The sequence below is a fragment of the Nematolebias whitei genome, chromosome 1 (assembly GCF_014905685.2).
Source record: "Nematolebias whitei isolate Nwh7 chromosome 1, NemWhi1, whole genome shotgun sequence".
NCBI classification, from domain to species: domain Eukaryota; kingdom Metazoa; phylum Chordata; class Actinopteri; order Cyprinodontiformes; family Rivulidae; genus Nematolebias; species Nematolebias whitei.
Genome location: NC_056498.1, coordinates 35,313,044 through 35,327,817, shown reverse-complemented (window position 1 = coordinate 35,327,817; position 14,774 = coordinate 35,313,044). Strand labels below are relative to the sequence as shown.

At 43.4% G+C, this 14,774-nt stretch overlaps 1 protein-coding gene across 1 annotated transcript in view; it reads right to left on the bottom strand.

Moving 5' to 3' along the window:
* Positions 1-12,790, bottom strand: part of plcb3 (phospholipase C, beta 3 (phosphatidylinositol-specific)) — a gene marked incomplete in the record, with an annotated part of 95,978 nt that extends 83,188 nt beyond the window's left edge. Inside the window, 1 exon segment of the mRNA XM_037676193.1 lies at positions 12,316-12,790. Within this exon segment, the coding sequence (XP_037532121.1) occupies positions 12,316-12,414 (99 nt within the window).
* Between the last annotated feature and the right edge of the window lie 1,984 nt (positions 12,791-14,774).

Here is a 14,774-nt window from a genome sequence, read left to right as displayed (position 1 = left end):
TATGCATACACAAATTACTGATATGAACAGACAGAAAGCACAGACCAGTGGTTTCAGACTAAATGGTGGAAATGGAGTACAGGTGAAAAGAGAACGTGTTTGTCGTCAGTTTGGTTTGACGACTACGAAGTAAAAATATTAGTGGTGCATGCATGTTAGCTATAAAGCTCCGACGTCTACGTTCAGAAGTCAAAGAAGATTAGTCCCCCCGCTACTTCAAGGTTTGACTTTCGAGGACTCGCTCTTTCACCGTTTTTCCAACGATTGTCAACTTTAATATTGCTCACGTGATTTGGACGGTACGAGATAAAAAGTTGACCAAAAAAAATTTCAGACTGGCTTCGCCATTTTGTAGTTTTCTTTCAATAAGCCTATACTGTAAGGCTGAGGGGAAAAAATAAATACATAAATAACTACATTACCCAGAAGCCAACACTGCACTCCCCAGAAGCGAACAGTTATTCCGGCAGTTGCTTGCTTGTAGTTTAATTTAAGTAAGCCTACACTGTATCAGCAGTCAAAAGAACTACATTACCCAGAAGCCAACAGTGCTTCCAGCCACTATTTTTTGCCGAAATGGAGGGGAAGTTTTGCAACGTAAATCTACGCCATCTATTAAGCTCATGCAAGAAAGTCGCAAATAATCCTGAAGTTCAATTACCCATGCGCACATCAACCTGGACGGGGCGGTGGGCTTCGTCGCTGCAGGGCAGGTCTGCAGAACCGGAACAGAGCTGCTGTTCTGCAGAGCTGGCGAGTAAAATTTTGCAGTACTGTACAGTACATATAAGCATGTTGTTAAAATCATGCAGGTTTAAGAGATTAGAAGATTGCAAGAGTGTGTGAAGGGTTTATAAAGCCTTAAAATATTTATAAATACTAAATTGAATATAGCGTTTCTACTTTGCGGTTTTTCACCTATCGCGGGGATGTGTGGAACATGAACCCCGCAATAATCTCGGGACTACGGGATCCACAAACTGATCTTGTTCAAGTGTAGATCAACAGTAAACTGGCCCACCATGTTGGAGAAAATGGCCCGTTGTTATCTCCCCTGTTTTTGGTTTTCAACGTTCTATTCATGTCTGTCTGCCCTAAATGGATTTTTAAACAGAAAGATCTCCACTGTTGGACACCGCAGGTTTTGCTGCACGATATTCCTGCATTTATTTAAATAAGATTGTGTGAGGTTTAGAGTGAGTAGTGGGCTACAACCAGCAGAATGTGTCTAAAGTCCAATGAAACTTGTGGAGCTGTGTACAGTTCAGATCTCCGTCGAGCGATGTGATAAACCAACGGACTGGCGGGGGGTTGTGACCCATCCCACCAAAACACTGTAAATAATCAAAAAAACTGAATAATCAAAAACGTTTTAAATTCTATTTACAACTGTCTAAACAACTAAAGAATACAGAACAAAACAATCCATAGCAGGTTAACTACCGTATTTTTCAGCCTATAAGTCACAGTTTTTTGCATAATTTGCATGCCCTGCAACTTATACATCAAAGTGACTTATTTATGTTTTTTCCCCAAATTTATAAACCAATTTTTGGCTGAGATGATCATTTTCATTCATTCCGACTGAAAATATTGAGCATTACCATTTTCAACTGCTAGATGGCACTCGAGTGGTATGGTATGCTGTTGTGTCATGTAATAGGTAAAAGTGGCTATTAATGACACAATCAGCTTGCCATACACTGCCACCTCTGTCCAGCTCCGGGATCACGCCTGGAGCAACCGTCAAACCAGCTTCATTTCGATGCGCCGCCCCGGCGAAATGCAGCTGGTTTGACCATTGAAGTGCATTTATTAAGTAAAAGATCAACTGAGACACACCTTTACTATAATGCTGAGAAAACAAATAATTGTTTTTAAGTGTTAATCTTGTTAAATTCTTGTTAAAGTCCTCCCGTGCACACTCCCGCGGCCGCCATTTGGCAGCCCATTGATTTTTGGCACAACACCGGCCCACATTTCTGGGTTGTCAGCGGTAGCGTATATTCGATGCAACTTATACGGCAAAGTGACATATTTATGTTTTTTTTCCACTTTGATTAGACATATTTGGACTGATGTGACCTGTTCGACCTTTATTTATACCCGTTAATCCCAGTGAGCCTCAGGGACTCATTTACGAGAGAGACCTGAATTTTTTAACAAAGGGTGACAACAACGACAACAGACAATCATAAAAGATGCGTACAATTATTTTTTTTTTAAACAAGTTAAAATAAAATGGCAACCAAAAGGAAATGTAACCAAAAAAGAGCTAGATTATAAGGCGATGCAGACAGCGGTGTGATGTGTGCGGCGGAAAATACGGTAATTGGGACATTTACATTATTGTGGAGTAACTACTTTGTGTGGCGAATGATTTTTTTTTTTTCAGCTGTCCTTATGGATTGGCCATACATGACAACAAAGAACTGGTGAACATTGAGGAAAACTGCACTTTTATTTAGGCGTCTCCAACTGTGCACAGCAATAAAGGTTTGGAGCTCCTCTATGACCACATTCACACTGCAGGTCTGAATGCTTGATTCCGATCTTCTGCTCAAATCCGAATTTTGTCCACGTTAGAATTTAAATGTGATCTCCCTCAGATTCCAGAGTGAACGCTCTAAGGCCCTGAAGCGACCCGCCTGCGCAGAAGACGTCACACACAGCACACTGTGTTTACAGAAGTATGCCACATGGACGCTACACATGTTAGCACGTGGGATTCTGCAGTTGTGCAATAGCAGCCTACGAAATGATCATCCGACGTGATTGTTTCGTCAAGCGTTTGTTTGGTTTGAGCTTGCAGCTTCTCAGCTACTCCAGTGCAGAGTTGAACTTCTAGAACGAGAGCGACGCACTGAAGCAGACAAACCCCAGTATCTATCCCATGCATGTGTGGGTTTTCAGATAAAAACACGCATGTTAGGCTGATTGGTAACTCTAAATTGTCTCTAGGTGTGAGTGAGAGAGTGAATGGTTGTTTGTCTCGTTTGTCTCTATGCAGTGGTGTAGTCTACATTTTTGCAGTGGGTATACAGCGGCAAAGTTAGTTTTACGTTGGACACCGTTGAAGTGTCCACGGTAAAACTAACTTTAGTGCAGTACTGCGCTTAGAAACCAAAGTACACTGGTTAGTACAACGTCATCGTCGATTTATTTTAATTTTTAAGCATACTGAACATTCCCAAATTTCTCTGATGCTTATATTTGAATAAATGAACAACAAACTTTGTACAACAGTTGAGTTTGTGTTAAAAATGCGTTATAGAATTCATAGTACAGTATCAAAGCAAAACATGTTGAAGTATTAAGCAGCAAGTACAGAAGTATTAATTATACAACAATTCGCTGGATAAGCGAATGTAATAAACAAGCGCTGCATACCGATACATTGTTACGTAAGTGTTCAGCTGCGGTTAAAGTATAAATGACACGTGCCTAATGATACCTCATACATCATTGGGCACTTTTAAGGGGGTATACTGAAAATCTTAAGCTTTTCTAGTGGGTATACTCCATTTAACCGCGTATCACAGACTACACCGCTGTCTCGATGTGTCCTTGTGATGGACTGGAGACTTGTTCAGGGTGTCCCCCTCCTCTAGAACAATGACGGCTGGACATGGGCGCCAGTGCTCACTGTAAAAGAGGATGGATGGACGGACGTTGGAATCGATACGGTCTGAAACTAACATTGGTACGTGTAGAATGGTAGATTGTCCGTCACCCAGGAGAAGGTGAACTATAAGAAACAAGACAAAGCAACAGGACTGCTGTCCCGTAGTCGAAGGCGTACGAAGGTCCGAGCTGTAAACGGTACGATGTTGGTATTATCAGTGTTAGGGTCAATCTGCATAAACCTTTATCTTCTTACAGCTGTTCGCTCTTCAGGGTTCTCCACAGCGAGTCACCCTCTGTCCTCACTCCAACTACCTCCATGTCCTCTCTAACTGCGTCCATATATCTCCTCTGTCTTTTCTGCGTACGTGTGCCTCACGGATGTAAAAGTCAGATGAGCACAACATGACCGTTCAAACTGAGGTCACTTTGGAAAGAATCTGTGCCCATGTCCAGCAGTCACTGTGCGAGAGGTGGGGGGCATCCTGGACAGGTCTCCAGTCCATCACAGGGACACAGAGACAAACGAGACAACCATTCACTCTCTCACTCACACCTAGAGACAATTTAGAGTTACCAATCATCCTAGCATGCATGTTTTTAGTCTGAGGGAGGAAACCGGAGTACCCGAAGAAAACCCACGCATGCACGGAGAGAACATGCAAACCTCACCCACAAAGGCCCCACGGCCGGGATTTCTACCATGGTGAAAGGCTCGCTGAGAGGCGGCAGCTCTACCAACTGCGCCACCGTGCTGTCCGTTTTGGAAAACATTGGATATGTAAATTAGATTTAGCACCATGTGTGAAATAGACCTGGGTCGGATTAAATTCGTCACGTTCAGACTGTCGTGCAAAACTCGGTTTTCACACCTGATAGTCCGGTAGACTCGGTTCGGTTGGGGACCAATATTCATGACCTTTTGTTTACATTTGAGCTGGTGCGTTTGCATTCACACTGCACTGTGCAGTCGAGTCCACCTGTTCGAACCAACCTGTTCCCCCGCTCGCCTGTGGGGGCGCTGCACCAAGAACTACTGAAAGAAACAACACAAAAACCTCTGAAGACACGTCTTCTTCTTCTGGAAATAAAAACAAAAACGGAGTGGCGTCAAGTTTTAGCAGTTTCAGGAGTTATATTTTGTCATTTTTCAACAATGGACTCGGCATGAGCAGAAGATGAGACATAAGACCATGGACAATGTTTTTCACACAAGGCAGCTGACGGCTCCATATGAGGTAAGAGAAATGCGTGTTTGCTTGCCCTACATTGTACTCCTCTTCCTGCTTGTGGAGCGGGGCTCGGTCTGTTTACATTCACACTGCACTCGAACCACGCTCGAGTTTTCTTCTACCGGATCGAGACCTAGGTTTTAGCCCGGGACAGTGTTCGCCTTTTTGTTCCGTGACAGAGTTCGATGGCGCGTTCACACCTCCCCAAACGAACCGGACTTCCTAGGCAAACGGGCTAGAGTTCGGGACAAAAGGGCTGGTGTGAATGCACCCTGGGTCACATTTGGGGGGGGTGGGGAATCAAACTCAAGTCTCTCTTGTAAACGAGTCCTCGAGGCTCATTGAGATTAACCTGTCTAAATAAAGGTTTGAAAAATAGGATTTGGGTTACTTTTGCCTGCAGTGTGAACATAGTCTTTGTTGGCCTGTCAGGTCTATTATCTCCCAATGTATTAAGAGGAAACAACCCTGAAATGTAATATTTTACAACCCACCATGCTTGGTTTAACTTACAGGGATTTGAGAGGACGCCAGGACGCCAAAGGGACATCAGATCTCCAAAACTCAACATGTGATTCCGTGTGACCGCAAGTCCAGATGGGATCAAATCAAGTGACTGCAATTTTCTTATCTGGTTTTGACACGAGGACAACCACGCAGAGAAGCTGGTTCACAATGAAAAATGTGCATTTTTACATATTTTAAACCGAACCACCGAACACTGACGGAGAGCCCAAGCTGTCGACACGCAGTCTGTCCCGCGCTGTTTAATTGGTTATTTGGAAGGAATCTTAACTGAATTCCAGCCTAAATTTGTCTAAATTGAATTGCGGCCGGGGCCGTGAAGGGTGGAGCAGGAGGTGGCAGACACACAGGACGGTGAAGAACGGTTTCGCTCTGGAGCCTTCCAACAAGCCTAAAACAGGAAGTCATTCAACGCACAACCAGTAAATAAAAAAAAAACATGCACACAAGCACGTGTACACGAGCCAAAACACGGAAGACAGAGTCGATGCGGAATGCATTCCTGCTCCTCCTCCCCCGTGCATGAGTCAGTTGTTGTGTGTCAGTGTGTGTGTTGCTTCATGCCTCTACTGTAGACCGCCCGAAGGCCGTGGAGAAACTAAAGTTCTGCAGGGGGAACGAACGCCGTTAAAAGCAACGAGAAGGACTACAATCCTGGCTTAAAGTTGAAGAAATCACCCCAAAACGTAAAGACGTGAGATGAGCGAAGGGAGGACGCCGGGGTGGGGAAGAGCGGCAATAAGGATCGGAGTTTTAAAAAAAATTAAAAGAAGAAGAATGATGTAAACAAACTGAACTGCCTTCAGACACTTTCTGTGTGCGGCTCCTAATTCTTATCTCTTTACTTCAAGTCCTGAAAGGAATATTTCAAGGATTGGTGACAATGGCTCATTGATCATCCGTCCAGATGGCAAATTATTTGTAATATCTTATGCAGAGGTTACAACTTATTCCCTAGATTATGGAAAGTAAAAAAAAAAAAAAGAATTTTTACAACTTGTTCACTGGACAACCCATAAAAAAATACAATTCTTAAAAGGAAAACATCTTAATGGCGGTAAAGCAAAATAAAAGTTTTAATGTTTTTATAAGTGTGTTTTAAACTGTATTTGAACATTTTTAAGCGTTCGTTCACAGAAACTTTTGCTGCTTAGCAAATACAGTAGTCCCTCGCTACTTTGCAGTTCGACTTTCGCGGACTCGCTCTTTCACGGCTTTTCAAATTGACTGGACATCACATACAACTGGCTGATTGAAGGATGAGACACATGAGCGGCATCGATTGTTTAAAATAAATTTTAAATTACAGAGCACCTGCTGCACCTGTGTGCAGCCCACAGGTGCAGGGAGAAGCTCCATCCTGCTGTGTCATGATCTCCGCTCTCTGCCACGCCCACATTTCTCCTCCGGCTGAAGCAGCTTCGTGAAGGGTTAACCCTTTGCTGTCCAGCTGCACCGACCGACTTTTGTCTTCCAATTTAAAATTCAAAGTATGTCACATCCTAAAATCGTCATAATCACGAAATATAAATTTGTTAAAAGTCATTTTTAATTACAGTGGTCCCTCGTTTATCACGGGGGATCCGTATCCTGAAGCTGCGCGAAAAGTGAAAAACCGCAAAGTAGGAATAGTAGTACAAGTAGCAGTTTATTTTTATTATATTTATTTATTAAAGCATTTTAAACCTTTCCCTCATTCTTGCAATCTTCTAAACAATGTTTCTAAACTCCAAAGCTCTAAAAGAGCACAGATTGTCATGATTTCAGCTCCCTGCCTCTGCTGCTCTTTACCACCTGCAAGTGCTCTTGGCCACGCCCACTTCTCCGCTCTGCATTGAGAACAGCTGAGCAGCTGAAGAAGGAAGCTTATCCTGCAGTAAGGGCTGCACAAACGTGCAGCAGGTGCTAAATAATTTAAAATAATTACTTTAAATAAAAATCCCATGCTGATCGTGCGGCTCATCCATCAATCAGCCTAGTGCGTGTCATGTCCAATCAAACGATAGAGCGAGTCCGTGATAAACGAAGCGCGAAGTAGCGAGGGACTACTGCGCTTCTCTTCTTTACAATTTAAATTTAAATACTGTAACGTTTTAAATAAATAAATTTACACAGAAGGAGGGAGATTGGGAGTTAAACTTGGACTACTGTATCCCTACTTCACGGTTTTTCACTTATCGCGAGGGGCGTGGTACCCTAAACCCCGTGATAAACGAGGGACTGCTGTATACAACTCAGTGCATTTGTGTGACTAAGCTCAAACTAATCCTTAATTTTATTTGCAACCCCTGATTAGGATAAAAAAAAATTAAAATGTGCTGAATTCTATACAAGTTTATTGCTCGATTTCCCCTCCGTTTTCAAAATAATCATTTGTTCTTGAGAGACACAGGAGTGGACAAGGAAGGAGCTTGTGCATGTCTTTTTGAGCGTTCACACACTTAATCGGCAGCATAAGCATTTCCTGGGAATTCCCTTTGAGAGCGATACAGAAAGAGTTAGTGTGTGAGAGAAAGGGAGAAGGAAAGGAAATTAAAAAGAATGTGGCTCTCCATGTTGCGTGACTAAACTTTTCTTTGGAAGACAATCAGACACAAGCAGACACCACCGTCTTCTTATAATGCATCGTACTCGGTTGCAGTTAAGTTGTTCAAATCTGAAACGCTAAAATGGTTTGTTTCTCTGTACCAGACCTTATCTGTAAAAAATAATAATTAGAACTGCAAGCGGTTATCATAAGGGTCGCGGCCCCCCGGTGGACCCAACACAGACAAGCCTTCAGGTCAGGACGCAGGAAAAATGCAGATTTAGTTGCCACAGTGGAGGCAAAAGTACTGAATATATACTGTATAAATAATCGTCAACAGTAATGACGGGTCGTCAGCTCAGTGAGGCGAAATATTTACGTCTAGCCTTGGAAATTTATTTGTCTTAAAGTCACATTTCGTACCAAAAGCCAATCAAGTGGAAAACTTGTGGTTTATTTAGCCTTTTACCAAACTTTGCATATGAGGCCTAAATGGTAAAGGAGATCAAATTTCATGCTACTGAATTACTGGTATTACCTGTAAACGACGCACTAATGCACCCCCATAGCAGTGGAGAAACATTAGAACCATGCGCTGATAACAGGAAGACGGCATCAGATTTGTTTACCCACGAATGTGACAGCAGATCTGATGTGGATCAGTGGCGTGACTCATGCTTCCACGATGTTTTCGAGGAGGTTTGTTTACAACGAGCACGGATCCGCATATAGGATTGCGTCCAGTACACAGTAGTCCCTCGATACTTCACGGTTCAACTTTTGCAGACTCACTGTTGCGCGGGTTTTCAGCGTAAGATTGTACACGACGCACGATTGTCAACTTTAATATTCGTGATTGGGACGGTACGGGATAAAAAGTTAACGGGAGCAGACGAGACAAAAACCTAGGGATGCACCGATCCACTTTTTCACTTCCGATGCGATACCGATATCTGACGTTTATTATCGATTGGTACCGATCTGATACAGAAAAACAGTGCTGAATTCCGTTCAACAAACTCGGCGTGCTCTTTGGGGTGAAATCTCTGGAGATGCTTGATTAAGTTGGTAGTTTTATAGCTGGAAGTTTTAGTGCCACCCCTTGGAACCGTCGCTGCGCACGTATTGCACGCAACTGTCGAATGTGTTGGCTGAGGTAGTGTGAAGTAGTTCCAGATGGCTGATCCTTTCGCTTGCTCCATTTTGAAAACAATCTGTGCGGCGAAATCGCTAGCGCATGACGTCACTCAAAGCACAGAGCATCGAATTAGAGTGAATAGATCTGCCCAGTCATGGCTCGGTCACATTGTTGTCACCAATACCCGATCCAGAAGTTTTTCAATACCGGGTGTGATACAGATATTGGTATAGGATCGGTGCATCTCTACAAAAAAATATATATATTTTTTTTTTTTAATCAGACAGGCACTGCCATTTTGTAGTTTCATTCAATTAGCGTACACTAGGAATGCGTGATATATACGGTACACGGTAGAAACGATAGAAGTTTAGCCTACTATAGAGATCTGTCTTCTACCGGCTAACCGCAGTAATGCTGTGTCTGATGTACAATCAGAGTTGTCAGTTTAATCGTTACTTTTTTTTTTGTTAAAAACTGTGCGTAAGTGGTGTTAAAGTCTTTTCTTCGACAGCTACGTAGCGAAGCTACAAGCTAACTACAGCCGGCTTGCCGTAGTTTTTCCGTATTCGGACGCATGCGCAAAACGCTGAGTTCCGTCAAAAGTTTTATTTTATTTTTTTTCCGTCTCAAGTTAAAGTAAGCGTTGGTCAGCTTTAGAGAAACCTGCTCTCTGATGTGTGAAAAGAACGCTGTGTTGTTTGATTTTACTGCGAGACCCTCTGGTCACAGACTCATTTTGTGTCAGCTCTCCTTAAAGCGGAAGGAGGCGCCCACTAGAGGTTTGGAGGGTGAAGTGTTTCAGTGTAAAATGCTGCTCTGTTGCTGTTCATTTATTAAGGGAGACGATTGGAAACTGTTAACGAGTTAATAACATATTATTTTGTTTAAAACAAATGGCTAAAACTACATTTGATATCTTTTGCACCGTTTTGCGCTACAAGAAAGAAGCCTAATACTTGATTTGTTTATTATTTTAAAACTCTCGACCTAGTAGTGGAATTTTCTTAATTCAAAATAAATTATGGCAAAAGGACACCGTACGCTTTTTCCATTCCTATTGCAAGTTTTGTACTAAAAACATATCGTGATATATATCGTTATCGCCACCCTTCACAATACATATCGTGATATAAATTTTATGCCATATCGCATACACTGCAACGCCAGTCAAAAGAACTACACGGCCCAGAAGCCAACGGTGCTTCCAGCCGCTGCTTTCTAACGAAAATTCAAAGAGCAGCAATGGAGGGAGAAAACACTAGCGGAGAAACTGATGTGGTAAAAATAGTTTTGCAACGCAAAGTAAGAAGTAACTATTAAACTCACAGAACTGGCAGGAAAATCGCAAATAATCCTGAACCTGAACTCATCCTTCCAGTTGTAGTATCTTCACTGCGAGTACCCATATAAAATGTTGCTGTATTGTACAGTACATATACGCATGTTGTTAAAGTTAAATAGGTTTAAGAGTTTAGAACATTGCAAGAGTGTGGGAAGGGTTTATAAAGACTTAAAATAAATATAAATCGACCCTACTTCTGGGATTTTCACCTTACGCGGGGTGTCTGGAACGTACCCCTCACGATAAGTGAGGGACTACAGTATCTGCAAAACTAATGGGGTGAAAACTTTCAAACTGCACCCTTTAGTGTGGTTCTGGAAAACCTTCTTTTTATGCTTGATTTCAAACATTATGATGAGTACTTTCAACATTTATTTAACTCTTGGTTCACTTTTCCACCCATTATACAGTTCAGTTGCTTAGAATCGATCTTTGCATTATTGTCAGAGCATTCAGTCGCGTTTAAGCCGGCTCTTTTATGGCACTTTTCCATGTCGTCGCCTCATGTCTGCCAGACGATGACAGCTGAACACGAGCAAGGCAGCCCTTATAGAAACGTGTTGATGATCTGGACTAAACAGCCACACAACGCAAACTGCAGTTGGAGCCCTTCAGTCGGACTCGGTTAATCATTGATGGACGTCCAGACTCACATGGGCTCAGACCTTTACTACTCTGCTCCGAGTTCTGCTCGTAAACCTCGGATCACGCTCATTAAGGTCAATGGTATCGACTGGTGCATGACGGGGTTGACAGACACAGTCCTTTAACGTGCGGAAGGCTTAAAAGAAAAGCAGAAAAGCAAAACAGCTTGTTGTGACAACAATAGTTCATAGTCTTAGATCTTATTACTGCTTTTCTTTTACATTTTATTGTTGGATGCAACTGGGACCCTGTGTACATAATTTCGCTCCACCACATGTACCACATGAGGTGCGAACGACAGTAAAGAATATCTGAATCTGAAAAAATAAAAAGGTTAAATCACGTCATCTGGACCAGTTTCTTAACGTGAGAAACGTTTCGTCTCCCATCCGGAGGACTTCATCAGTCATCAACCTCCTGTTGGAATCTCAGAAGTAGGCTTAGCAAGTTGGCCATCCGGACTAAAACATTTGATTGTTGTACACGATGACCGATTGTTTTGGACAGGTTGTGTTAAGAGCCTACTCCTGAGATTCCAACGGGAGGTTGGCTTGAAACAGCTATGAAGGATACCCGAGGGGCCGAGATGCGGTAGAGGCAGGGCAGCTGACCTGGTACCCTAAAGTCCCATGCGCAATCCCTACCTATTCCCACATGTCGTGGTGTCTCTGAGCAAGAAGCCCAATCCCCAATTGCTCCCCGGGCGCTTGCATAGCTGCCCACTGCTCCACCTGGGTGCATCCCAGATGCAATGGGTTAATGCATAGAACCGATTTCGTCACTGTACGGGCACATACAATGACAATACATAGCGCTTTACTTTATTGCAGAATGCAGACTGATGAAGTCCTCTGGATGGGAGACATTTCTCTCAAAGAAACTGGTCCAGATGACATAATTTAACTTTTATTGTTGTTATCTACCTGGATGATTGAGCTTGCAAACCTTTTTTTTTTTAAGTTTGTCGCAACATGAAGAACTTGGCTGTCTGAACACAAACACGTTTTCCCGTGAGCTCCAAATTCCCACGGCCCTTGAACACGTCCTGGCGGGGACAGGTGCTCTCTCTTCGGTTTCAGGCTGCATGAGGGCGTCTAGATAAAAGTGGAACCGGCTCGACCAGAACTGCACAACAACACCGCTGGCAACTACAGGGGACTTTCTTTCTTTTCTTTACCCCTCTTATGAGCATCTGATTTACGCACCTGCACGAGGCGCACAATCACCTGGAGGAGGGGGGGTCATTGCTACAGAGCAGAAAGACGGTGTTCGGGCTCACCTCTTCCCATTTGATGAACTTGCCTCCCTTTAAAAGGACTTCGGAGACCTTCACGGCTTCGAGCTGCAGCGCGTGGACTCCCGGCTTGGCCCCGGCCATGGCGAGGGACTCCCTTCCCGGGTGCCAACGCCTAAAGCCGAGCAGGACTCCTCGGAAGGGAACACCCTCCTCCTTCCTTCCTCGACGAAAAAGCCGCTTCTTCTTTTCTGAATTATCCTCCCGGAAGAGTTGGTGAAAGGGCCGCGCGCTGCCCCTGAAACTTAAAGACACTTTTACGGAGCAGAAACCCACAAGAGACGAGCCGTGTCCTCTTCCTGTCCGCGTCTCCGTGTCCACGCGCAGGACCGGCTCTGGTTCATGTGCTCGCGCGCGGCTCGGGCGCCTTTGATCTCGCGTCGGAGCCCTCGGTTTCCATCCGGTCGCGTCCCCTCCGCTCCTCTGACAACTTTCTCTGCTTCCTCCTCACTCCCTGCTCGCCTCTGAGGCGTTTCTTCGTTCCTCCTCCTCTTCCAGCATGTTTTCAGAAAGGGGAGGAAAAAAAAGAGGTTTTGAAAAGAGGAAAAAAAAGTCGGGCAGGGAAATGAGTTTAGAGTCAAAAGGGTGTTTTCACTTATAGTTCCTCTCTGCACAAATACACCATCATCTATTTATCAAAGTTCAGTAATCCAGGTAAGAAAAAGCCTAAAAAAAAAGTCATCTGGAAGGTTTTCTTTTTGTTTGTTTCGTCCTTCATCCAAAGGACTTCATCAGTCCCACAAGCAGCACACGCACATTCATTCGTTCAACCTTTATTTATACAGATTGTTCCCACTGAGCCTCAGGGACTCGATAACAAGAGAGACTTGTTACATGTACACAAGACGAGGAAAAGAGAACACAAGGGTGGAGGAAGTATAAAAAATAAAAGCCTCGCAACATAAACAGCAACGTACAATGACATCATGATACATTTATGCGTAGAAGGTCAACAAAGGCGGTGGGTCGTCCATGGACACTCCAGTTCCATAGTGGACCAACCAGTTAAAGAAACTGTCCAGATGACCTGACTGAACTTTGTTCAGTGACGTGCGGTGAGGTTTGTGACAGGTGAGGCACAACTCGTCTGGAATCGGGTGCTTAGATTTCAATTTAGCCTTTTTTAAGGCATATAATTATGCTTTAATCAGCTCCATACTCCTCTCTTTTTAAATAAAAAAAACTACCTTTATTTTAAGATGAATACATTTAGAAAAATCCTTTAGTTTTGCGATATGATCTTCCACCCCCGCCCCTCTGCGTAACAGAACAACGCACAGCGGCGTTTCATTGTCCCTATGGGGCAGCACTGCCCCCTATTGGTGCGGAGAGGTACTTTCTGCCTCACCCTGTGTATTTTAACCGTGCGTTTATGGCCAATTAGAAAGAAGAAATATGTCACACACGTTCATTCAATATTTTAGACAGACTGTAGAGCAGCACATGTGTAATCAAACATTGGCGATATAAAGAGAGACAGAAATGGGCATGCACCAACCACCTACTTCATATATTGTATATGACACAGCGCCCCCAGAGGTGAGCCAGAGCATTACGCTGTCTCACCTGCATCGTTTGAACAGGCAATGCATAAAGTCCACGATTTTGAATTTTGAGTGTTGAAACGATTCAGAAAACAGTTTTATAGAACAGTCAAGTGGTCAGATGTATCTTACTTGTCATGATCACAGGTGCAGCACTGCTTCCCCTGACCGCACGTCACTGACTTTGTTGTATTTGCTACCTGGATTATTGAGCATGAACTTTGATGTTTTGAACCACTTTGCCTCAGAGGAGTCGACAGGGGAGAGGGCGGGCTCCAGAAAACATTTTATCTCCAGCAAACTCCGCCCACTATTGGAGTGTGCTGCTTGTGGGACTGAGTTTGTTGTGGCTCCTCGGACTGATGAAGTCCTTTGGATGAAGGATGAAATATTTCAACGAAACAAAAACAAAGAAGCTGTCCAGATGATGTGACTTAACTTTGTTGAGTTAGTTTGTTGCATATCACCCACCACCTTGCCCTACGTTCCTAACTTTTAGAACCTATGCGGAGATCAGCTACTACCATGCCAAATGTTAGTTAAATAGCTGCAAAACTGGCCAAGTTATAGCCATTTTTATGTTTGTGGTACATGTTTAGCTGTGGCAGCCATCTTGAATGAGGTAGACTCCAAGAAGTAACTAGAAAGTTCCTGAAGAAACTTTGATGGGGACTGCCACATTGCGGCCATTTTAAAATTTTGATTTGACAATATTATGTGTTGGGGTTGGCGCTCAGCTACCACCACACCAATTTTCAGCTTAATATCTCTAAAAATCTTCATCCTCAATAATCCTAATCCAGGTAAAAAAAAAAAAAATTTAAATCCCAACAAAGTTTGGTTGAAGGGCGAAAAACATCTCAACAAAAAAAGAAACCGCCCAGATGACCGGATTGAACT